The sequence below is a fragment of the Anabrus simplex genome, chromosome 12, assembly GCF_040414725.1.
Source record: "Anabrus simplex isolate iqAnaSimp1 chromosome 12, ASM4041472v1, whole genome shotgun sequence".
In the NCBI taxonomy this organism is placed as follows: Eukaryota; Metazoa; Arthropoda; class Insecta; order Orthoptera; family Tettigoniidae; genus Anabrus; species Anabrus simplex.
The window spans coordinates 30,933,063-30,957,809 of record NC_090276.1 but is presented as its reverse complement, the minus strand read 5'-3'; the positions used below and the strand labels follow the sequence as shown (position 1 = coordinate 30,957,809).

Sequence of the window (24,747 nt, the reverse complement as noted above, 5' to 3'; positions counted from 1 at the left end):
CAAGCGAGTTAAAGATATTGCAAGTTTTCGCGAAGTAGAGTCATTCAATTTTTTATTAAATTCATTTTCTATTTTAAATTCAGTTCTCGTTAAACCGTCGTCATTTATATTAAATATAATAAATAGTATTTTTCTAGTTTACTTTAATCAATTTGCCTTAATTAGCCTTTTAATTTCTAATTCTCCTGCTTAATGATTAGTGCACTATCACCTCACCCCTGTGATAAGAGTCTGTCCAAGCTTGATTATAAATTTTATCTTTAAGTCCTCAACTTAAAGATTGGCGCCCTTTGCTTGCTTGGTTGCATTTCTCATTTGATGATTGTTCTCCGAGAGGGGAAGTCACATAAATGCCGCTCCAACGTGTGGCGAGAAAATCATTAAGTACGGAGCAGTTAATGACAGTAACGATATCAGAATTCGTATTATGGGCAAAATTTGGATATCCATGTTTCATTAAGAGTGTTTGATTGTGGGAAGGGTCATGGCTGATCAGACGAAAGAGGAGAGGATGTTGCGCAGTGGACGGGCGATAAAAGGCAATAACGTATTGAGTTCAGAGGAAGAGTTGTGTAGTCTTGTAGAGGAAATTGAAGATAGAAGTGTAAGTAGTATGGAGAGTGAAGGCAAGCAGAAAGAAGTCAGTATGGAGTCAGATGATAGTAGGATGGGGGGCGAAGCGGAAGTGAACACTAACAATGAAAGTAATAATAATGATCAGTTAATGGGAATGATGCAATTAATGTTAAGTAAGATAGAGGACAGTAAAAATGAGCTTAAAGGTGAATTAGAACAAACTAACACTAAAATTGAGAATATTAAATATGAACTTAAAGAACAGTTAGAGCAAACTAAAGCTGAATTAAGCAGGGAGATGAGGGAAAATAAGGAGGAAGCGAATCGGAGAATGGACGAACACAGTAGGCAGTTACGCGATCTGGTGGTAAAAAATGAACATTTTAATAAGCGATTAGAGGACCAGAAAAGTGAATATGAACGGCAAGGGAAAGAGGTAGAAGAAAAGTTTGCGGAACAGAGAAGTGAATTCTTGGAATTAATGGGGAAGGAAAACAACTCTACTAGGGAGGAAGTAATGAGGCAGGTCACTAGTATTGATAAGAGAGTTGAGACTCAAAGAGGGGAAATACGGATATTTAAAGACCACGTCCAACAAGAGATTGACACGGTAAAGCTTAGAATAGAAGATGAGACCCGGGCAAGTGAAGAAAGGTTTGCGATAGCTGAAGAGAATAAGATTGAAATTCGGACATTGAAAGAGAAGCAGGTTAATTTGGAGAGAGAAATTGATAGGAGAGACAGAGATGTAGAATGCCGGATGGAGAAAGCAGAAAATAAGTTAAAACAGGTGGCAAAGGATAAACAGGTTTTCACGGGAAGGCAATGTCTAGGAACTAGCTACATTAGGGAAATTGAACTACCTAAATTTAATGGGAAACAAACGAACCCGCTAGATTTTCTTAAGATAATAGAAAAACGGTTTGAAAAGCGTCTAGAGGAAGGGTCTATGGACTGGGAAGACGTTATGGAAAATATTGACCATGCTTTTGTAGGAGAAACTCGGTCTTGGTTCATGGTATATAGGCAGACGATGACGAACCTGAAAGAATTCAGAAATAAGTTTAGAGAGAAATTCTGGAATGAAGCGATACAAGCTCGGGAGAGAGAAAGGGTGGTATTTGGGAGGTACAAACAGCATGAAGGAGTCACTATGACCGAGTACTTCCTGGCACATGTCATGATTTGTCAGAACTTAGATGGTATAACCGAGGGGTCTGATGTAGTAAGACTACTTTTAAGACATTTTCCGGACAGGGTGAGAGAAGCGGCCTGTATGCAAAAAGTTGGTACTATTCAGGAGATGGAGAACCTACTAGGCAGTTTTGATGCGTTAGGTAACCTTAGGAGTAGAACGGAGAATATTCAGAACTTTAGTCATCACAACGGAATGAGACATAACGGTAGAACACAGAATCACGAAGCTCGCAATCAGTTCAGACCTCAGCAGAACAGCAGGAGCGGAGCACAGGAATATAGGACAGGAAATTCCCAACGGAGGCCAGAGCAATGTACTAATGAGTCCAACGTCAATACACAAAGGGAACCTTTAAACTAACTAGAGGCTGTAATGTTAGGTCAGAATTCCAGCCTAGTGCGAAGGTAGCGATGTGTCTTGCCATGAAAGTGTTACCATATGACCTCGATGTAAGAGACGATTTGTTGTATGAACCCGAGCAGAATAATGGAGATTCAAGTAATAAAGTAGTCAATCCCGTTGTTAAATTGAAAGTCTGGGGGGCGTGGGTTAAAGTTTTGATTGATTCTGGTAGCCAAATATCATGTATTAGTTCTCAGTGGTATGAGTCATTAGTGAAACAGGGTATTCAGTTGGAGGAAATGCCTGTTAAGTCTACTTTTATCATTACGGCTGTTGGTAAGAAGTCTATGCAAATTTGTAAACAAGTAGCTGTCCCGATCTGCATTAATAATTTTAATAATTTTATTAGCGTTCAGATATGTTTGGTAATTCCGCATTTAATATTTGATCTTATCTTGGGATCTGACTGGTTAACGTTAAAATTGGCTCAGTTAAATTACAATGATCTAGTGCTAAATTTGAGGTGGAATAATGAGGATATCAAAGTCAAGTTTGAGGAGGAAATTCAGAGGAAAACGGAAGTTAGTACAGTGTGGAGAATGAGAGAGGTTTCTAAAGTAAATGAAGAGGCTAGTGAGGGCCTGAAGTTATGTCAGTTGTGGATTCATGAGGATAAAATATGTGGCTTGAAAGAAGCCGTAAGTAGAAATGAGTTGAATGAAGTCCAGAAGGACAAGTTATTTGAAGTGTTATGTGAACACGTGGAGATTTTCTCCGAGAAACCTGGTGTTACCCATCTGTATGAACATTCTTTTTCTGTGCTGGATAAGACTCCATTCAGCGGACCGCGGTATCCGATACCACACAAATATGCAAAAGCCGTAGAGGATCAAATTCAAGCTATGTTAGCAGACGATGTGATTGAATTATCAAACAGTCAATACGTTAATCCCTTAATTGTAGTGCCTAAGTCTGATGGATCAATACGTTTGTGTATTGAATGCGAGAGCGTAGTGAAAGTGTTAGGTTTGCCTGAGGAACCACCTCGTAATGCTGAATTTTAAGTACGACTGGCACGGGAGATAAACGTAAAAGGCAACAGAAACGTAAGGTACTTGATAACTTTGAAGTAGGTGATATGGTTTTGGTGAGAGTTCCCATGTTGTCAAATAGTGAGGATAAGGTGACTAAGAAATTTTTTCTGTTATATCTAGGCCCTTATAAAGTACATCGTAAACTAGGACCCTGTGCTTACAAGTTAGCGGATGGCGAGAGCGTAATGAATGGCTCATATAACATTAGTAGTTTAAGGAGATACCTGTCGTGTGAGGTGGCTGAACCGGATTGTGAGATATAGGTCAGTAACTCGGGGAAGTTGCTACTTGTTATGTCAGACTTCGAGCGGTATGTGTTTACGTCTCAATTGTGATGGTATTTCCTAGTTGTGTTTGTAAACAAGGGAGGTGTTTGTGTAGCGGTAGAATTACGCTCGTTCATTGACGATAGATCATCTGTTTTCCGTATGTGAGGCCATGAAATTTTATATATTTGTTTTCTGAGATGTTACAGAAGGCTAATTAAAGCTGACGACGGCAAATAAATAATTTTCCCGTATGTGCATTTCTAACTTGCAATACTTTTACCGTGAGCTTAAATCACGTGTGTATTCGAGTGAAGTGTACTACATCCTGCTTCAAGATAAGGTTGAAACATTCGAAAGAGTGATAAAAGTGTAAATTGTTTGTATCATTTGTTTTCCATGTTTCTAATGTATAAGATTGGAAGAGAATGTGTTATTGCTATCTAGCAAAGAATGTCGGAGAGATGGGGAGCAAAAGGACAGATAGACACTCGGCAGAGTCTGTAATCTGAATTGTATATATATTATGTTATATTTTCTAGGATAATCTTGTTTTTTTTTTTTTTTTTTACAAAAGTGAAAAGTTGCTCATGTTGGGCATAATTTTGTATCTATACCTCAAGATGAACTGAAATAACAGACAGTCGCAATGGTAAGCAGTCTAAGAGAGATATGATGGAAAGAGTGAGATATAATTAATTGTATGAAAATAATGTCGCTCGTTATGGGCAGGTAATTGAGGTATTTCAAGTTAATGTGGGAGTAAGTGTGTGAGTTCTCAACTCATATGATATTTGTTAAGAACTCATGGGGGCGTATGTAACGTTCCAGACGTTACAGTGTAATTATATTAATTTTATTATGTGTAATTAATTTAGAAATTTAACGTCATAATATTTATTTTGGTATGTAATTGTATTATAATTCATGTTTAATCATTTGCTCACTATCATTTCATTACTTTGTAACTACGACTTGTAAACGAGGGCTGAATATTCTAATATTCACTTAGATTCTTGCGACATTTGTTTAAAATGAACTTGCAGTAGATTTCCGCTATCTTGCCACATCACCGAGGAGGGAGAAAGGACAAATTTAGACATCAAGTTCTGGGAAAAGCGAGCACGTGTTCACGCGTCCCAACGTAAGCTACCGTATTTCGACCAGAATTATTCAAACGAATCAACGCCTATATTTTGAAAGGAGCGTCATGTTGCCATGGATAATGAGTGAATGGACCAATAGAAGAACAGTTAATATCAGAGTTAAGACCCGTCAACTCTAATATCTGGAGTGGGGAGAGACATGTCATCTGATTGGACCACGTGTTGCGACCTGTAATTAGCACCAGTAAAGGTTATAAAAGGGCATGCTGGAGCTCTTGGCCTCATCTTATATCTAGGATCTCTACTACTGGACTCTGCTGCATTCTTCGGTATTATTATTCGTTTGATTCTGCGTTAGCATTCTACTTCATTACCACAACGTGGTACTTAGAAATTCTGAATGAGGGATGTAGAGCCACACTCATCAGTAATTACGTACAGCACGGCTACAAGACCGGTTCGAACCAGTCTAAGTCAAGAGGTAGTATTAATCTAGATAGAAATGAAACTTCAGAGAATATTTTCAGTAAAGTTGGAAGGATTCTTAATTGAGTATCCTCTCCAAATAACCCAAGGTGGTTCTGCTAACTATGACTTAGGGCTTATCTCCAATATGGGATAGAGCATAATAGGGAGTGTTAGTTTTGAAGTCATCTTCCAATTAGTGGTGGGTGCAATTTGCAAGGCAGGAATGGTACTTCGCTGCAGATGAAGAGATATCAAAGACGACCGATGATGTTCCAGCTACAAGGAGGGAAGCCTTCCAAGGACCAGCAGAACAAGACTAAATGGTGAGCAAGCGAGTTAAAGATATTGCAAGTTTTCGCGAAGTAGAGTCATTCAATTTTTTATTAAATTCATTTTCTATTTTAAATTCAGTTCTCGTTAAACCGTCGTCATTTATATTAAATATAATAAATAGTATTTTTCTAGTTTACTTTAATCAATTTGCCTTAATTAGCCTTTTAATTTCTAATTCTCCTGCTTAATGATTAGTGCACTATCACCTCACCCCTGTGATAAGAGTCTGTCCAAGCTTGATTATAAATTTTATCTTTAAGTCCTCAACTTAAAGATTGGCGCCCTTTGCTTGCTTGGTTGCATTTCTCATTTGATGATTGTTCTCCGAGAGGGGAAGTCACACTGTCATTCACAGACTCTGTAAAACGAAATACCGTAAACTGCGAGAGATGTATACAATTAAGGACTAAGAGACAAGCAGCAGACCAGAGCAGCCGACAGTAATTATACGCATGCAACATCGAGACCGTAAAGAACCAGCAATTTGGAAAGTATATTCGTTAAAATATTCGCCTCCACTACCCTACAACAACGTGTTCCTTCATCTAAATCCTTCCTTCTTTCTAAATTTATCCTTCTAACCAGGCTGGCTTATTACAATATCTTGCACTTATTGCCGGACTATTTATGAATACTTCATATCTAGAAGCTTGGAAAGAAACGCAGACATTGTGTTATTAAAATACGCAGTTCTAAGTCCTTTTAAAAGTACGAAAGATAAAGTTGGAATTCAAGAGGACAAATTCGGGCAAATTTTAATTTATAGGAGGAATACGAGATTGGAATCATTTATCACGGGAAATGTCCCAAATTTCAAACTACTTTGAATATATTTAAGAAAAGTCTACGTACAAAACTGATATGGAATCTGTCATCTGGTCAACACAATTAAATGCGTATAATTCATTGATTGATTGATTTGATCGAAGATTGAAGTGATATCAGTTGGAGAGCAATCCAAGAGGGCTGAATATCAGAAATGGAGTGCAGAATTGAAATTTCAAATTCTTATAATCTGTATCTGCCTGCTGTCATTTCTTGATGGATACAGTACTTTTGCAACCACCTCTTGGCACAGGCCAGAGTAAAGTGTAGCTTCCACCTAAGTGGCACTCAACATCCATGGCTGTGACAATATAGAAGTTGCTGGGGTATTGGTAGTGCTGAGTAATGACGTTCAGAGCATGACTAGTGCATCTGAGTGTTATGAAAGGTGCTGTCATAGGGTCAATAGTACTTTCTGACCCAGTGAGGAAAGCAATGGCAAACTACCTCACTCCTCATCTTGCCTAGTACGCCTCATTTTGGCGCTACCATTGGTTTTTGGGGTTTCCTTATAACCGCATAACATTTGGTGGTGCTATTTGAGGATCCAACCAGCCTCTGGGCTGATGACCTAACAGACAGACGTGATCTGTATATTTTGCATTTCGGGGATAGTGGGTTCGAACCTCAATGTTGGTAGCTCTGAAGGTGGTTTACCGTGGTTTCCCATTTACACACCAAGTAAATGCTGGGGCTGTACCGTAAGTCTATGGCCGCTTTCTTACCACTACTAGCCCTTTCCTATCCCATCGCACGTTAAAACAAATTGTTAACATAAAAACATGATTTGTATCTTCCAATGATGGTACTATAGTAAATAGGCCTACCTAACTTTCTTTTTCAATTGGCTTTACATCACACTGACACAGATAGGTCTTTCTGCGACGATAGGACAGGAAAGGGCTAGGAGTGGGAAGGAAGAAACCGTGGCCTTAACACTTTCACTATCATTGAGGAGTATGATTGTTTATCCACGCCACCTTCTGTCGCCCATAGAGGAGTAAAGTCGTTTAGCATTCGTTCAGTGTAGTGCTTGTGTTTTCGAAGACTAGAAGAGTTCTACCTAGAAGTTTGTTTTTCTTGTAGTAGATGAGTTGAAAGTCCTCCTTTCTTAACACTGTAAACCCTGCCTTTGTGTTCTTTTACCCATTATTTGAAAACCAACTTCGGCGCTTCTCAACTTGAGTGAAATAGTAAGTGACGGCGTTTGTGTAGTAGCTTCAAACACCAGTAAATTTTGTAGTAATGTTTGATATTTTGCACAATAATTATTCAGGTGATTATCTGATAGCTTCAGATAGTGAAAGTGAGTGTAATTATGTACACAGTGAAGGGTGAATAATAATCCGGACAGGATCAATGACTCCATTTCTCCTTTCTATCATCCAATGTCTCCAATATTTGACGCGCGTGCAGATGTAAATAAAAACAATGAGGAAAATGATGTTGCGTCTGTTGTAAATGGTTTCTTTGATACGCACTAGTGTAGAACTAACGTAGCCGTCAAGTATGTGGCTTTTAAAAATGGCTGAGACCGAGCAGCGGCAATGTGCTCAGCAGTGGCCTTTTTAATTCTTGTATATAAAACTGCGATTGTAGGTTCTATTTTTATCTTTGAACGATTTATGCTAAGCTCTGGTCTTGGTCCGCCCATTTCTTTAGCTAATAATCTGTTTTCGTAATTAAGAGATTTTGTTTGTAAGTAGCTCAATTGATTCATTTTTAAAACACTTATGCTCGAACAGGAATATACTCAGATATCACCCTAATCTTCACACACTTTTCAGACTTACAATGAACATCGACACCGATGGACACGATTAATCTAACAGAGACAGGTTTGCTACAAACACTACTTTTGCGCGCGTTAATAATACATGTGCCGACAAGAAAGTGTAGCTGGGTGCTATCTAGTAGGCTGTAGGAGAAGTAAGTTCAAAATACGAACTAGCGCTGAAGTGTCACGTCGTAGAAATACTGTGACCGGGTCAATGGAATTCGCCATAACCCCCTTCACCCCTCACAGCTCACAGAATGAGGGGATGATGTTCAGGTATAAGAAAGAGTCGGTCCCATCCAGGATTAGACCTTTACTATGTTGCCTAGTTTAGTCCAGGGCTGCTAGAGCAAGAACAACCATGGTGAATCATAGCCTCTTGAACTCACTGAAACTGGTCGTGACAGTAATCGTGCATAATGTTGTTCTGATTTTTATAATAGTTTTAATCGGTGGAGGGGCACGTGACCATGTGACCTAAAGGCAGAACCGCGCCTGGTGCTCAGGCAGCTGGAAGTGAAAGTGTGAAAATGGAAAACTACTGAAAATCATCTTGACGGTTGCCGAGAGTGGAGATCGAATTCTTTAATCTCCAGAATTGAAACCTAACTAACGCGTAGCAAAGTTAATGCCCGATAAATGTACAATTGCGACACATGCTTAGGATTGAAGTAGGAAACCATGGGAAGTTGTTTCAAGAAGGATCGATAGTGACACTGGAATCGACGTGTATCCAAGACCACACCTGTACATCACATTGTCTAACGTTTTAGTCTAATTATGTTAAGGCTAGAAAGGTGAATGCTAGTGCAATCATCAGCCTTTATATCGCTGTATTTGATACACGGGAGCAAACGCTAGGTAGATTCAGGATATGAAATGAAAATCCACAGTCTGTTGACAGGGTCAGGAATGGAATGAATGAAGCTCTCATCTAGCAGCGAGGATAGAAATTGTGCCGCTTCCGAAGCTTATCGTACTCCTCCAGGGCAAATGATCAATGACTGACAGAAGAAATAAAATGATATTGGCGAGTGTTGCTGAAATGAAAAATGACAGGGAAAACCGCCTGAGCCACGGAGGTTCCTTGATTCAGGATATTTTATTCATAATCTAGAGGTAGCTGACATGAATGTACTAAGAATTATTGCTCGCTCAAACGAATGGGAAGGATGACAGAAAGATACACGCAGTGAAGATTTTTTTTTTATTACATTTGTTTTACGTCACACCGACACAGATAGGTCTTTTGGTGACGATGGGGGTGGCAAAGGCCTGGGAGTGCGAAGGAATCGGCCATGGTCTTAATTAGAGTACAGTCCCAGCATTTGCCTGGTGTGAATTGGAAAACCACGAAAACTCATCTTCAGGGCTGCTGCCAGTGGGATTCGAACCCACTATCTCCCGGATGCAAGCTCACCACCCGGTCAGTACTCACTACAGTAAGTTAGGAATGAAATCTGTGATGGAGCCGTGCACATGATGCGGTAGTAACAGATGAATAAGGGGGGTAAGTTAACTATGAGAATAATGGTCTCAATTAAATGGGACAAGTGCAGTAGAGGGAGACCTAACGAGGTTAGAATCTATTTTAAATGGTTTCACGGCAAGCGAAGTAGCATTTAAAAAAACCGAACAAAGTAGGCTACGTAGTTAACGGGAATATTCGTATCGTGATCAGAGCCACGAAACGTCCAGTTTTCTTCTTTATACAGTTTGCTTTACGTCGCACTGACAGAGAGGTCTTATGCCTTCTCGGAAAATGGGAATCCACCATCATAAGGACTACCGACAGTGGGATTCGAACTCACGATCTCCCAAATGCGAGCTGACACGTTCAGTTTTACATGGAATCACTTTCAGAAGTATGCCATTATTCATTTCAGAATTTTCACAACTATTAGCCGGGATTCGAACTGTAACAACCTTGTTGAGAAGTCAGTGATAATGCCACTCGACTACCAGGCCCCCGATATCTACAAGCGGCCACAGCTCGAGTTGCAAAATCAGAGGTTTTTTTTTTGTAGACACTTAGGTCATTTACATGGGTTTATATCCCGAATGCCTAAAGGCACAATATGGTTGGTGGTGACTTAAGTAGTAGTAGTAGTAGTTGTTGTAATAATAATTGCTCTACTACTACTAATTTAATTTCGTGTGGCTATTTCCAGCCGAGTGCAGCCCTTGTAAGGCCGACCCTCCGATGAGGGCGGGCGGCGCATGTGTAGCCCCTGGACCATTGGAATTCACCAACAAACGTTAAAATCCCCGACCAGGCCAGGAATTGAACCCGGGACCCTCTAAACCGAACTCCAGTACGCTGACCATTCAGCCAACGAGTCGAACACTTCTACTACTACTACTACTACTACTACTACTACTACGTTTTCATTCCTCCCCTGTAGGGGGAGGCGGGCCTCAGACAGTAACGCCGTCTCTCAGGCCGGGAGATTTGTTACGGTGAAGGAGATGCATGGAGAAGGTGAGGGGGGGGGGGGGGGGGTTTGGCAGCCATGCCCTGTATACTAGGAACTGTCCCGTCATTCGCCTTAGTACAGGAGATTGGAAAACTACGGAAAACCATTCTCAGGACAGCCGATGGTTGGGGCCAGCCGTGAGGTCTAGCCCTGATCCGTGTCCCGAATGCAGAGGTGTAGAGCCACGGTAGAGCCGTGGCCACCCCTCCTTTACTCGATTGGCCGGTCTGAGTGCAGAGCTGTTGGACCACGGACCAGCCGTGGCCACTTGGAACCGAGACCCTCTCTGCATCTACCGACTTAATAATTGTCGAACACACATCTCACATGGAGTGATCGGAATTTGAACCACGGAACCCAGCGGTGCAAAGCCGGCGCGCTTCCCTCTGAGCCACGAAGGCACCATAACAATGACCCGTATAAGTTGGTTATTTGAAATTTACAATTGGACTTAGTCCATATGTAGTATCTCGATACGAAGCACTTAATTGGGAAAAGTACGTAGAGATGGCGTGGAATGACATTTGTAGACAAAATTGAGGCAAATATGCGTTTATAGGAAGAGGATTGGTGGACTGGTATGATATTTACCAAGGGAGATGTTAAATGTCAGAATTTGAGAAAAACTAGCTGAAAACAGATGAGGAATCTGCCACCTTTAAATGTCAGAAACAATCCCTGCAAACATGGCGAAGCACTTATAAATACCCGGCATCACCGTGTTTGGCCTTGACGGCTGATGCCTTAAGGGATCGTCAGTATAAAGTATTATCGGCACACTTTATCTTGGAGCATTTACATCCTAGTGCTGAATCGGTCGACCTCGGCAATCTTCGAGATTCGTACTGGTAACCTTTGAAACACAAACTATGAATCGCTTAAGCATCGTTGTGCGACATCTGGCGTACACTTCACGTACTAGTACCGTTGTTTACACAGCAAAGCCAAACTATAGAATTAATGCTAGGAACAAAATTCGCATCGAGAAATGTTATATAATATTATATAATGTGGATGTGACACAGTTATTGGCTTAAGATAATAACTGTTTAGAAACTTCATATCGATCGATCATATTCTCGATTCAACTCAGATTTCATTTTCATTCAGTTGGCAGCACTATCGGAACCATGACAGCTCCCTCCTTACTCCTCAAACCCGTACACAAATGCACCAAGATAAAGAGTGCCGATAGTACACGAGGAAGTCTACTCGGTGATCGTCTAAGAGGATAAATATAATAGCCATTTCAGCCTGTTCGACCCATGGTTTTATACAGTTAGAACAAAGACCTCTGAAACTCAACCTGCGGATGTTCATAAAGATAAATTCGCCGCCTACGAACCACAATTCTATACTTTCTTTCTCTCTTTTTATCTGCTTACCCTCCAAGATTCGTTTTTCCCTCGGACTCAGCGAGGGATCCCACCTCTACCGCCTCAAGGGCAGTGTCCTGGAGCGTGAGACTTTGGTGGGGGATGGAAAGATTGGAAGGGATAGACAAGGAAGAGGGAAGGAAGCGGCCGTGGCCTTAAGTTAGGTACCATCCCGTCATTTGTCTGGAGAAGAAGTGGGAAACCACGGAAAACCACTTCCAGGATGGCTGAGGTGGGAATCGAACCTACCTCTACTCAGTAGACCTCCCGAGGCTGAGTGGACGCCGTTCCAACCCTCGAACTACTTTTCAAATTTCGTGGCAGAGCCGGGAATCGAACCCGGGCCTCCGGGGGTGGCAGATAATGACTAACTATTACACCACATAGGCCAATTCCATACTACGAAGCATAATGGATGTTAACTTCTATTGAAGTAGCGGGTCTTATGTTTGAAGCTAGCACAATAACATCGAAATTTCCACAGTTCTCTAAGCTGTACAGGCTAGACAATCAACTTATGAACATGCTGGCCTTAGAAATTCATGATTATAAGATAATAACATGCCTCTGCTGGTGAGACCTAGTAATGCACTATGTCTTCTAGTATGGGCTAGAAAAATTTTGTTACTTTCATTGACTTGTCTCAGTCTCATCCTTGGCTTTGACAATATAAAAGTGGCTGAGGCATGAGAGATGCTAGTAATGCCATTTTTTATGCAGCCAGTCCCTGCTATGAATAGTGTAAAAATATTGCTCATGCGGTCGGGTGGTGCATGCATTTCAGTGGGCCTGGCAAACTGACATGTAATAGAAACTTCTGCCTCGGTGAGGAAAGGAACGGGTAACTACCTCACTCCTCAGTTCCCTAGTACGCCTAATGGTGAAGCTGTTGAGGATGTAACCAGCCTTCGGGTTGAGGACTAAAGATACATACTAAATTATACCTATAGTTGACGGAACAATAATACAGCATGTGCAAAGTTATCTCACCCCCCAGCTACTTTCCGCCCATATTCAGGCATGTTTTAGTCGGGACGCAGCAGTAATCCCATCTATCGGAGATCAGTGGCAGCAGAAGAGAGAAATCACATCACAACAATGGTTAATGCAATGCCATTGCTGATTTTTTTATGAGATTTCCATACTGTAGGCCTTCACAGTTAGTTTTCTTCCGACTCTGTAATATTAGGGCAACTAATGTAAAAGCAGTCCTTCCTTCGTGATTCCCTCTTGTCTTATTCTTCAAACAATCGTACAGTTACCGGCAGGGCCTCTCAAGGTGCATGCGCCCGGTGCATGCACTGTGCACGGTGCAAAAGACGACTTCGCTTGGTTGACCAGAGTGCAGACCCCCACTCCTCGATTTGGAGCAAGAGCGCTGTCCCTCTCTTTCCCCACGCCTGTCTCGCTCGCTCCCCTTGTCACCCTCTTCCCAACTTGATCCGTAGCGCTCAAAATCTTAGGTGAGTTGAGCCTAGCTTAGCCGAGTAGCCCAGAGATGAAGAGTTGGTCAGAGCCGAGCCATGTGGAACCGATGCACAGAGTTCTTGCGCCACGAATTGCACGCGTGAGATTTTGGGCGTTTGAGAGGCCCTGATTTACGGTTTTTCCTAATTATTTTAATCAATTTTCCTTGTCATTATAGACCAATGGCCACGCTGTTTTACACCTTATGACAATCATGACAAAAACATCGCCAGTTAACAGGATTTAACATAATTTCCATATTAGCAATGCTCGGCGTTGATACAGACTAAGCAACAAAAGACTAAATTCATCAATTCTATACTCATAGTTTGTATGGTTAAACTGTATAGATGAATGGAACATTTATTCTCTATAACTTTTTTCATGGAATAAATAATTTTCGATAGGACCAATAACATGGGTATTTAAAAATTACATTTTAGGCCTTCCTCTAAACTACCATTTCACTCAGCATGAACAAAATTATTTATAGCCTAGATGATGATAATGCTTCTTGTTTAAAGAGGCGTAACATCTAAGTCATCAGCTCCTAATGGTACGAAATGAGACGAAATGAAATGACAAGACAAATTAAAAGCTGAAAAACATCCACTGACCACAATTCAAAACGTGAGGACGAAGAATGGATGGATGGATGTGAATTTAAAACGATCAGCGGACCCGACCCACAGTGCCTCACATGCACAGAAGCTAGCGTAGAACAATAGAACTACTGACCAAGGGACTGCTTCTAAAGCACAATACTGAATCGATGATGCGTTTAGTCGAAAGGGGTCCAAAATCAATCCAAGTCAGCAGCCCCTCACAATGGTACTTATTGCTAGGAAAGTAGAACCATGGTATTTGTCATGGTGCGGTACTAATCAAAAGTAGCGCAGACTCGCCGTATTCCACACAGTGTGGTACTACTCACATGTAATGAAATTCGCACATGTAATACAGACCTATGGTGTTTCGCACACTGCGGCGCCATTTACAGGCAACGCAAACCTGTGGTGTTCATCACGTAAGTGTACTAACCACGGGGACTCGTACTATCCCGTGGTGTCGCTCATATAGTGCTACTAATCACAAAACTATTTGGTACCCAATATACAGGTACTACGCGCAAGTAAAAGCGGACCGATGGTGTTCCCCGCGTGGTGGTCCTAATCACAAGTAGTTTCGTGGTTTTAATTTGATCATCCCTTGGTCGCCCCTTTTAGTCACCTCTTACGACAGGCAGGGAATACCGCGGTTGAAATCATCGTCTGCGTCCCCCACCTACAGGGGGTAATTTCCATATTAGCAATGCTCGGCGTAGATATAGACTAAGCAAGAAAAGACTAAATTCATCAATTCTACCCATATAAACACAGTCGGTATGGTTAAACTGTATAGATGATTGGAACATTAATTCTCTGTAACTTTTGTTATGGAATAAATACTTTTCGATAGGACCAATAACATAGGTATTTAAAAAATTAAATTTTAGGTCTCCGCTTCTGTGGTATAGTGTGATTAGCTGTCACCTCCTGAGGCCCGGATTCGATTCCCGGTTCTGCCACGAAATTTGAAAAATAGTACGAGGGCTGGAACGGGGTCCACTCAGCCTCGGGAGCTCAAATGAGTAGAGGTGGGTTCGATTCCCACCTCAGCCATCCTCGAAGTGGTTTTCCGTGGTTTCCCACTCCTCCTCCAGGCAAACGGCGGGATAGTACTTAACTTAAGTCTACGGCCGCTTCATTCCCTCTTCCTTGTCTATCCCTTCCAATCTTCCCATCCCCCCCCCCCCCCCCCGCATTGCCCTTGTTCAGCATAGCAGGCGAGGTACTGGTGATTCTCCCCTGTTGTATCCCCCGAACCAATGTCTCACGCTCCAGGACAGTGCCCTTGAGGCGGTAGAGGTAGGAAAAACCAACCCTGGAGGGTAAACAGATTAAGTAAATTTTAGGTCTTTCCCTAAACTACCATTTCACTCAGCATGAATAAATATTTTTATAGCCTAGATTATAGTGCCTCATTCCCCAACTTCACATACCGATTTTCATTAAATTATCTTCAGCTATTTTCTCGCGATGCTCGTATACATACAGACAGCGATGACGGAACTTAAAAAGTGCATTGCCTTGTTACTATGGACACGACTGATAAAGAAATACCATTCTTGTTAAATTAAGAGCAATGTACAGATAAAACTCTTATTTTACATGTATAGATACTATGTAACTCTTGTTCGGAATTCTTTGTTTACTGGGAAATCTCTATCTAGAGGAAGCTGTTAATAACAACCCTTTTTTTGTATATATAATAAAGGGAAGCTCGCTATAAAATTGAAGCTAAATTCACGCCAGATTCAGACCACAAAAGTAAATAGCCCGCTATTTGTTTGTATCCAGACAACAACCAATACTCACAAGCAAGCAGGTGTAACGTAAGTTTCACTCGAACTTCCAAAGCGCTGCTTATCGCATGCATCAACAGCTGCCCACAGCTGTTCACAGCAATGTAAATAAATGCGACGGTGCTGAAAGTGTCAGATATTACTGTTTACAAGCAAGCAGCTTCTGGTTCGAATGGGCAGTTTACAATTATGCATGCATCCCTCTGTTACAGAATACGATAAGTTTTTGACGTCACAAGATATACTTTACAGTAAATAGGCCTACTTATTCGATAGTCGGGTAATGTTTAGGGTGAATCATTTTTCATGTAGTAGTTCCTTGATTGTAGCATCCGGGATATATGGAGCAATGACTACAGAAATGCTGTTGGAGATTTACAGATAAAAATAAATTCTCACCTCAGAAGCGCAGATAATCGTTTATCTCTTCCCCAGTTAGTGAATTCTGACTGATGGTCGTGCATGTAGGGTTGTTAACGTTTACCATGGAGTTCAACATTACCTTTCCTCTTTCACACCAGAAGTGTAATAATTCTTCCATCCTCCGCATTGTTGTGACGGATATAATGAAGATAAATTTGCGTTTCTGTGTGTTCTGATTTTTTCCGCCTATATTTTCGTATATACAAGTAAAACAACCATTTACAGGAAAGCTATAGGTGGTATACTTGGGATTTGCCACCTTTTCAAGTCAAGGTCACCTCGAAAGAAAATTCTCTTCTCTTGCTACTAATCACAAAATTTCCTATCCCATCGTCGCTATTGGCTAGGTGTTCGCCTCTTATGCTTAAATAACAAATAAGTGGTATCCTGGAAGTGGTTTTCCGTGGTTTCCCACTTCTTCTCCAGGCAAATGCCGGGACGATACCTAACTTAAGGCCACGGCCGCTTCCTTCCCTGATCCTTGCCTATCCCTTCCAATCTTCCCATCCCCCCATCAAGGCCCCTGTTCAGCATAGCAGGTGAGGCCGCTTAGGCGAGGTGCTGGTCATTCTCCCCAGTTTCATCCCCGACCCAAAGTCTCACGCTCCAGGACACTGCCCTTGAGGCGGTAGAGGTGGGATCCCTCGCTGAGTCCGAGGGAAAAACCAACCCTGGAGGGTAAACAGATTAATTATAGGTCTCCCCCTAGACTACTATTCCACTCAGCATGAATAAGGTTTAGGAGTGGAAAGGAAGTAGCCTGATGTGAAAATTGGAAACTGCGGAAAACCATCTTCAGGATAGTGGGGTTCGAAATCACTATCTCTCGGTTGCAAGCTCACAGCTGCACGCCACTAACCGCGCGGCGAACTCGCCCGGTACCTATAATACTACTGAGCTACTCGCAAATAAGAAATATCCTACTTTACAATCCGACTAGACTAAGGGCCTATTTTTAAACAGTATTGTATGACCTATGGACTCATAAGAGAAAGATTTTTATCCCCAAAAAATCTTGAAATGCGTATGGAATTGTTCAGAGGATGTACAAATTTAAATACGTGGCTGAGATTGTTGCTCCCCAGTAAGTAAAGTTAGCGCCGGATGGAGGAAAGAGCAGGGAAAATGGAAATAGCCTTTACACCTTTCCACGGCACTGTAGTTTATGCATCTCCTTCCAGTTAAAGCTGAGACACTACCGCACATTAATTCCAGCCAAATGTTTCCACTCTGCGGACACGTCTGCCAAAAATAGAAGACGCTTCGTTTGGGAAAAAGGAAAGAAATTCCTCCGGAAGATTTCAGTACCCAGGAAAATGTTCTGAGTTCCAACAAGATCGATAATATTACCGACAGAAAGAAAAAGAAGGTTGAACCTTTGACAGACTGCTTAAAATGATGAACTCAGAAAGATTCATTATTCACGATATTTTTCCAAGCTCATCCAAACTAGCTACACAGAGATATAGATGAAGGTTGTAAAACAATAAAAGAAAATCAATACACACTTCTTTCTCAAAATTTAACTTTGAAATTGAGGGATAGTGCTGAGAGACAACTTGCCTAACCGCGAACATCTCAGCGGAGAAATGACCGATATGCTTTCTCGGGCTTGTAAAGGAAAAAGGTGAAAGCCTGACAGTTAAAAGTATTAATGTATCTTGTAAGCCTCCGTGGGTCAGGAGCGCGCCGGCCTCTCACCGCTGGGTTCAGTGGTTCAAATCCCGGTCACTCCATGTGAGATTTGTGCTGGACAAAGCGGAGGCGAGACAGGTTTTTCTCCGGGTATTCCGGTTTTCCCTGTCATCTTTCATACCAGCAACACTCTCCACTATCATATCATTTCACCTGTCAGTCATTAATCATTGCCCCAGAGGAGTGCGACAGGCTTCGGCACCCGGCACAATTCCTATCCTCGCCTCTAGATAGGGACTTCATTCATTCCATTCCTGGCCCGGTCGAATGACTGGAAACAGGCTGTGGATTTTCAATGTATCTTTTATTCATAACCCACAGTTGGTTATATGAATGTACAATAATAATAATTTTGAGCTGTATTGAGGCATCTAGACAATGTTAAATCTGAGGGTACGTATGCAGGAGAAACAACGGATATGATTGGAAAAGGTGGGGTTGAATACATCCGGGAAAAAAAGAAAAGTGCTATGAGAAATTCTAGGTCCAAATGTAAAACGTGGAATGAGGAAACACAAATATAACAAAGAATTGTACTATTTCAACAGAAGGAGAGGTTGAAGAGAAGGTTACAGTTCTATGGACACTTGTTGAGGATGGACGGTAACAGACTAACGAAAAGAATCTTTGAATTCTTCGGAAAGAGGAAGACAGATCTGAAATTGTTTCGAAAAGTGAGGTAGGACTTGACAAAGATCTGGTTCTGTAAGATTGCGTCATGGTTAGAAACAGATTTCGATAACTCGTCAGAAAATTCGGTGGTGTTCCGAAGACTGGGGAATTACTAGTGAGAAAAGGGAGATTCTGTACAGAATAAGGAAGTAGGAGAAATATTGAACAGATGCTGACGGAGAGTGAGGACAGAGAAGGCTAATAAACCGCAAAGATTGTCAAATGCGGGCCATGACGGCCGAAACGAAGGACAAAAGATAATAATTAGCATCCTAAAGCAGACCCTACACGGTCAGTAATACTGATCAGTAATGCTGAGTCAATAATACTGACAGTACGCATCAATATTGTAGCGACCTTACACGATCATTATTACTGTCAATATTTTGGTCAGTACCAGTGCATTAGCTTACCATTGCGGCATTCTCAGTTTACAAATAAAGTCAATAACCGTCACGACGGAATGAGATTTATAACATGCAATTGCGGTATTTTATCAAAATGGATCGTAAAAGACGGGCATTTTGTAGCTATCATATTAGTACTGCACGAAACGCAGTTTTAAACGTAAACGACGGGTTAAAGATTGGCTTAGGAAAAGAGAAAAGTATTCTCATATGAAGTGTTGAGGGAAACACAATATACCGAAGCAGAAGATTATCAGAACTATCTCCGAATGCGTGAGGGCACTTTTTCGAAATTACTACGAATGGTAGAGCCTTTTGTAATAAGGCAAAATACAAACATGCGGTGCTGTTTATCGGTGGCAGAGAGATTAGCGGTGACAGTGAGGTATCTTACAACTGGTATAAATTTTGAAGATTTAAAGTTTTCTGCTATAATGTCACCAGTTTCCATCAGTACAGCAGTTGTGGAAACATGTAAAGTATTGTGTTAAGTACGTTTATTCTGGCAGCGTTTCATATAGCTCGATAAACTTTTGCAGTAGGCCTTCTTGACGGTTCCACAAGCACCTCTACTTGGCCTTGGTGAGAAACGCATTTGTCGTCCACCGCTGCTCCGTTGATACTGACAGAAATAATGACAAGCGCACTCACACGGTCAGTATAACTGTCAGTATCCCCACCACTCTACAGTACTGACGCTCGCAGATCAGGAAATCCGGATCTGCTTCAGTACTGGCCTTCATTCCATCATTCCAGTCCACACGCGATCAGTATTACTGTCAATATTTTTCGGTACTGACAGTATTACTGACCGTGTAGGGTCTGCTTAAGAGCGAAGACTACATAGGTAAGGAATTCCAGCAGACCTTTCTCTGACAGTCATGGTCATGACAAATGACTTCCCGATCAAGACCATAATAGGCAACGTCCGACTCGTTGGCTGAACGGTCAGCGTACTGGCCTACGGTTCAGAGGGTCTCGGGTTCGATTCCCGGCTGGGTCGTGGATTTTAACCTTAATTGGTTAATTCCAATAGCACGGGGGCTGGGTGTATGTGTTGTCTTCATCATCATTTCATCCTCATCACGACGCGCAGGTCGCCTACGGGAGTCAAATAGAAAGACCTGCATCTGGCGAGCCAACCCGTCCTGGGATATCCCGGCACTAAAAGCCATACGGCATTTCATTTCATAGGCAATGTCAAGAGCAAACAAGTCTACGTTCGAACTGTTATTTCAATTAGTACAAAAATGGCAAGAAACTTCTAACTAACGGATAATTATAAAAGAGTAATATCCTGAAACAACCAAATGGAAAGAGAATTTCGTGCTGTCATTGCTAAAAAAAAAAAAAAAAAAAAAAAAAAAAAAAAAAAAAAAAAAAAAAAAAAAAAAACAGACTTTCAAAAATACCACTTCCAACACGTATCAATGACGTTCACCAAGGTCTGTGCTTTAGGAGCACGCCCGATAGCAGACACAAACATCCTACACCATCCACTCCTTCGCCATTGGATATGAGAATATCTCCTCTTTAATATGATTCTTTTTATGCAAATCATGTGATTGCACATTTAACTTAAGCACGAAGCGGAACAAGTCTCGCAAAAATTTGAGAGAATAATATTTATATTAAAATGAGCATTATTTGAATATATTCCTTAACATATGCTTTGTAGTGTTCAAAACAGGAAGGATATGAACAGGATTTATAGAATGACATAGCATCTTCCTTTGTGTACGGTCAATTTCGACCACGTGGACACTCACGTTCCATTCTTCTTGGGTACGTTACATTAGATTCTACTCCACAATTAAAACTGGGGCCCTATATTACAATGAGAACATTAGCAAATTAGTAAGTAAACCTAAATAAACGACTGTTTGTCAAGCTATATGCACCTCGAAATTTATGACGTACTAATCAACCCAATTTAAATTCCATCACTGGTCTTAACCAGAACACTAGGAATCTTAGATAGTTTCAGAGCTATGAATACTTTAGTTTGATATCATAAAGTGTCCAAGTACTTTTAGCTGGCCTTGCATTTAAATTTTACCATCCAGTCAAGATGTAAATATACCCCTCTCAAGTTGGTAAACGCTCCTGTTAATATATAACGCTTTTGACAATTGTATAAAATAACCTAAAGCTTGCGGTGAATAGTAACAAACTCGTTTTGTTACAAATAAAAAAAACAACAAATTAACATTAGATAATTACATACCCTACTGAAGATTAAAAGCCACGAAAGTAGAAATATAATTCGCCTCCATCGTCCATATTATAAACGCTGTAATGTTGACAGTTTACGAATGTTAATCTAATTTAATTTGAACCTTCTGTATATTCCTACATCACAAAACTCGCATACAGTGATCCATAAAAAGCATTTCCAAAGATTTGTAGACAGTATTTGAATATTCCTAATTTGTATTTGAAAGCTGACAAATAATTCTTGTCAAAAATCAAGGGATGTTTCGAGAAAGATTTACTAGCCCCAAATCAGTAATTCTGTTGTCTACCAATTGGTGACATACTAACGTCATGGTGATTCCTACGATGTTCCATTTTTTAACGACCATCCGATATGCTTATTTGAATTTTCAATTTCGTTCAGAAATGTAAGACGAAAAGGCAGAAAATGCACATTTGACACTGTAGAAAACTCACGAATATCCAAGTTAGACGAAGTAATAGGTAAAGTTTAGAAGAAATTATAATTTCTCGGGATGAGCAAATTGGGACTCGCAAACATTTATCAATCAACAGTTTTTTCAAGCAACTTGCATGGTTTATTTCATATGGTTTTTACTGCATTGATATAGTTTATCGGAACGTGTTTAACAATTGTCCTTCTTCATTAGAATGTCGCTTGAAAATTTCTGATGTGTTAAACTGAGATGACTTTTGACTAGAATGAAAAATTGAGTGACATTAAACTCACCTAATAATGAAGCTGCTACGAGAAGAATCGCTGCAGGCTCCATGATAAAAAAGGAAGTCTACAGTTTATAATAATAATATTTAGTTCGAACACAACTCCTCATCCCGCAAGTGAGAAGAGTTTAAAGTCAGGTGGGCGTTATAGCAGTTGGTGAAAGGACACTCCCGCACTTGAAGGCGGACAACACAACACTGAACCGAACATCCCGGCATGGCCTTCTTGAAAACACGCTCGCACGCGTCCAGCTGCTGCCGCTAGCGCTCCGAGCGGAATAGAGCTCAACTACTTTCCCCTCCTCCAAAGCAACCCCTCTCTCTCTCGTACACTTGCGAGCAACAAGAGAAGGGTGGTGTCTCCCAACGTACCGTCTGTGACGAGTGTGAAAAGAATTGTAATAAGTAATTGACACTTTCTAACACTCGTGGCTGTGTTGGGAAATGAAAGACTGATTAAACAGACTTTTTTTTTTGTCCTTCCATCCTCAAAGGGAGGGACTTTAGTGCTAGGGTTGTAACGATACCAAAGGAAGTAAATCCAATGCTTTTTTAACCAATGTTTCATTTACGACAGATGGGAATATGTATAGTACTTCTGCAAAGGAAATGAACACAAAATGGCATCGTATAATTAATATTCAACGATAGGGTTTTTGCCACCTGTTACGTTTAGTACGGTTCTTTATTTTTCAACTGCCTGTGTGGTGTAGTGGTTAGTGTGATTAGCTGCCACTTCCCGGAGGCCCGGGTACGATTCCCGGCTCTGCCACGAAATTTGAAAAGTGGTACGAAGACTGGAACGGGGTCCACTCAGTATCGAGAAGTCAACTGATTTGAGGGGGTTCGATTCCCAAATTAGCCATCCTCGAAGTGGTTTTCTGTGGTTTCCCAGTTCTTCTCCAGGAAAATGAAGGGATGGTACCTAAATTAAGATCATGGTTGTTTCCTTACCCCGCCGGGCTGAGTGGCTCAGACGGTTGGGGCGCTGGCCTTCTGGCCCCAACTTGGACAGGTTCGATCCTGGCTCAGTCCGGTAGTATTTGAAGGTGGCCTAATACGTCAATTTCGTGTCAGTAGATTTACTGGCACGTAAAAGAACTCCTACGGGATTAGATTCCGGAATCTTGGCGTCTCCGCAAACCGTAAGAGTAGTTCCTTGCCTATTCTTTCCAACCTTCCTATTCGCCACAAGGACCCTGTTCAGCATTCCAGGTGAGGCCGCCTGGGCGAGGTATTGGTCCTCCTTCCCAGTTTTAACCCCGACCAATTATCTCACGCTCCAGGACACTGACCTCGAGGTGGTAAAGGTGGCATCCCTCGCTGAGTTCAGGGATAAATAAACCCTGGAGGGAAAATGAAAGAAATAAATAAATAAAAAATAAAATGAAAATAATAATAATGCCTCTGTGGTGTAGCGGTTAGTGTGATTAGATGCCAACCCCCAGAGGCTGGGGTTCTATTCACCGCTCTGCCACGGAGTTTGAAAAGTGGTACAAGGACTGGAACCGGGTCCAAGCATCCCCGGGAGGTAACTGAGTAGAGAGGGTTTGATTCCCATCTCAGCCATTCTCTAATTGGTTTTCCGTGGTTTCCTGCTTCTTCTCCAGGCTAATGCCAGGATGGGACGTAATTTAAGTCCCCTCTTCCTTGCCTGTTCCTTACAATCTTCTCACCCTTCACAAATCCCCTGTTCAGCATAGCAGGTGAGGCCGCCTGTGCGAGGTATTGGTTCTCCTATCCAGTTGTATTCAAGGCTAAATGTCTCACGCTCAATGACACTGCCCTTGAGGCGGTAGAGTCGGAATTTCTGCCAGTGTCCGATGGAAGAACAACACTGGAGTGTAAATGGACTAATAAATAAATAAATAAATAAATAATGATGATAATGATTCAATGACAGGTTTGCCACCTGTGACGTTTAGAAAGGGGCGTTACATATTTCAGGTAAAATGTGTCCGGAATTATCGGTCCTTTATTTTCCAACAACAAAAGTTAAGGAATAAGTGATTCGAAAAGGATAAATTTAGAGGAAGCTTATTGCAGTTTTATAAAAGATTTCTCTGTAGACAATGCTGCGATAAAGCTGAAATAGTTTTGAAGAAAAACGCTCATTTTCCTCGTCTGGGAGGTGCAATCAAATGCCTCCAGTTAAAAGACGACAGTGCACGCTTCAGCAGCGTAACGGTTTTAGAGTTGCCATTCTCGGTGGCCCAGGTTCGATTCGCGGTACTGGCAGAGATGTAAGAATGACAGGAGGGCTGATATGCGGCTGAAATAGTAAACGCAGCTCACCACCATTGGGATTGTGCTTAAGAAGAGCTGCTCGGGACAAGGAGACGAGTTTACTTTTAACCCAGGATGGTAATATGAGAGCGCTCAAGGAAGAGTCCTGCGTTTTTGGAGACATCCCTTTAGACACCATTGTAAATAGGTGTAGTACTTCTGAAAAGGAATTGAACGCCGAGCGAGTTGGCCATGCAGTTAGGGAGCTTGCATTCGGGAGATGGTGGATTGGAACCGCACTGTCAGTAGCCCTGAAGATGGTTTTCCGTGGTTTACCATTTTCACACCAGGCAAATTCTACGACCGCTTCCTTCACACTCCTACCTCTTTCCTGTTCCATCGTCGCCAGAAGACCTATTAGTGTCGATGCGACGTAAAACAACTTGTCAAAAAATGTTACTCTCCTCAGTAACTTTGCATTCCAACATATTACTCTCTAAAATTCCGAGCTCTGCTTATGAAAAATGCTTTCTTATATAGGTCGTACTAATAGGTAAATCATGTCATTCGTCGCCATAAGACCTATCTGTGTCGGTGCGACGTAAACCCCCTAGCAAAAAAAAAATCATGTCATGAGCCCTGTTTCATAAAAGTAACTAATAATATTAGAACTCA

The 24,747-nt window shown here is 41.4% G+C and overlaps 1 protein-coding gene across 1 annotated transcript in view; it reads right to left on the bottom strand.

Moving 5' to 3' along the window:
- The window catches only part of LOC136884547 (uncharacterized), an 856,985-nt gene extending 834,948 nt beyond the window's left edge, over positions 1-22,037 (bottom strand). Inside the window, exon 1 of the mRNA XM_067156801.2 lies at positions 21,854-22,037. Coding sequence (XP_067012902.1) covers positions 21,854-21,896 — 43 coding nt within the window. The 5' untranslated portion in view covers positions 21,897-22,037. The remainder of the gene's footprint in view (positions 1-21,853) is intronic.
- Positions 22,038-24,747: the final 2,710 nt, after the last annotated feature.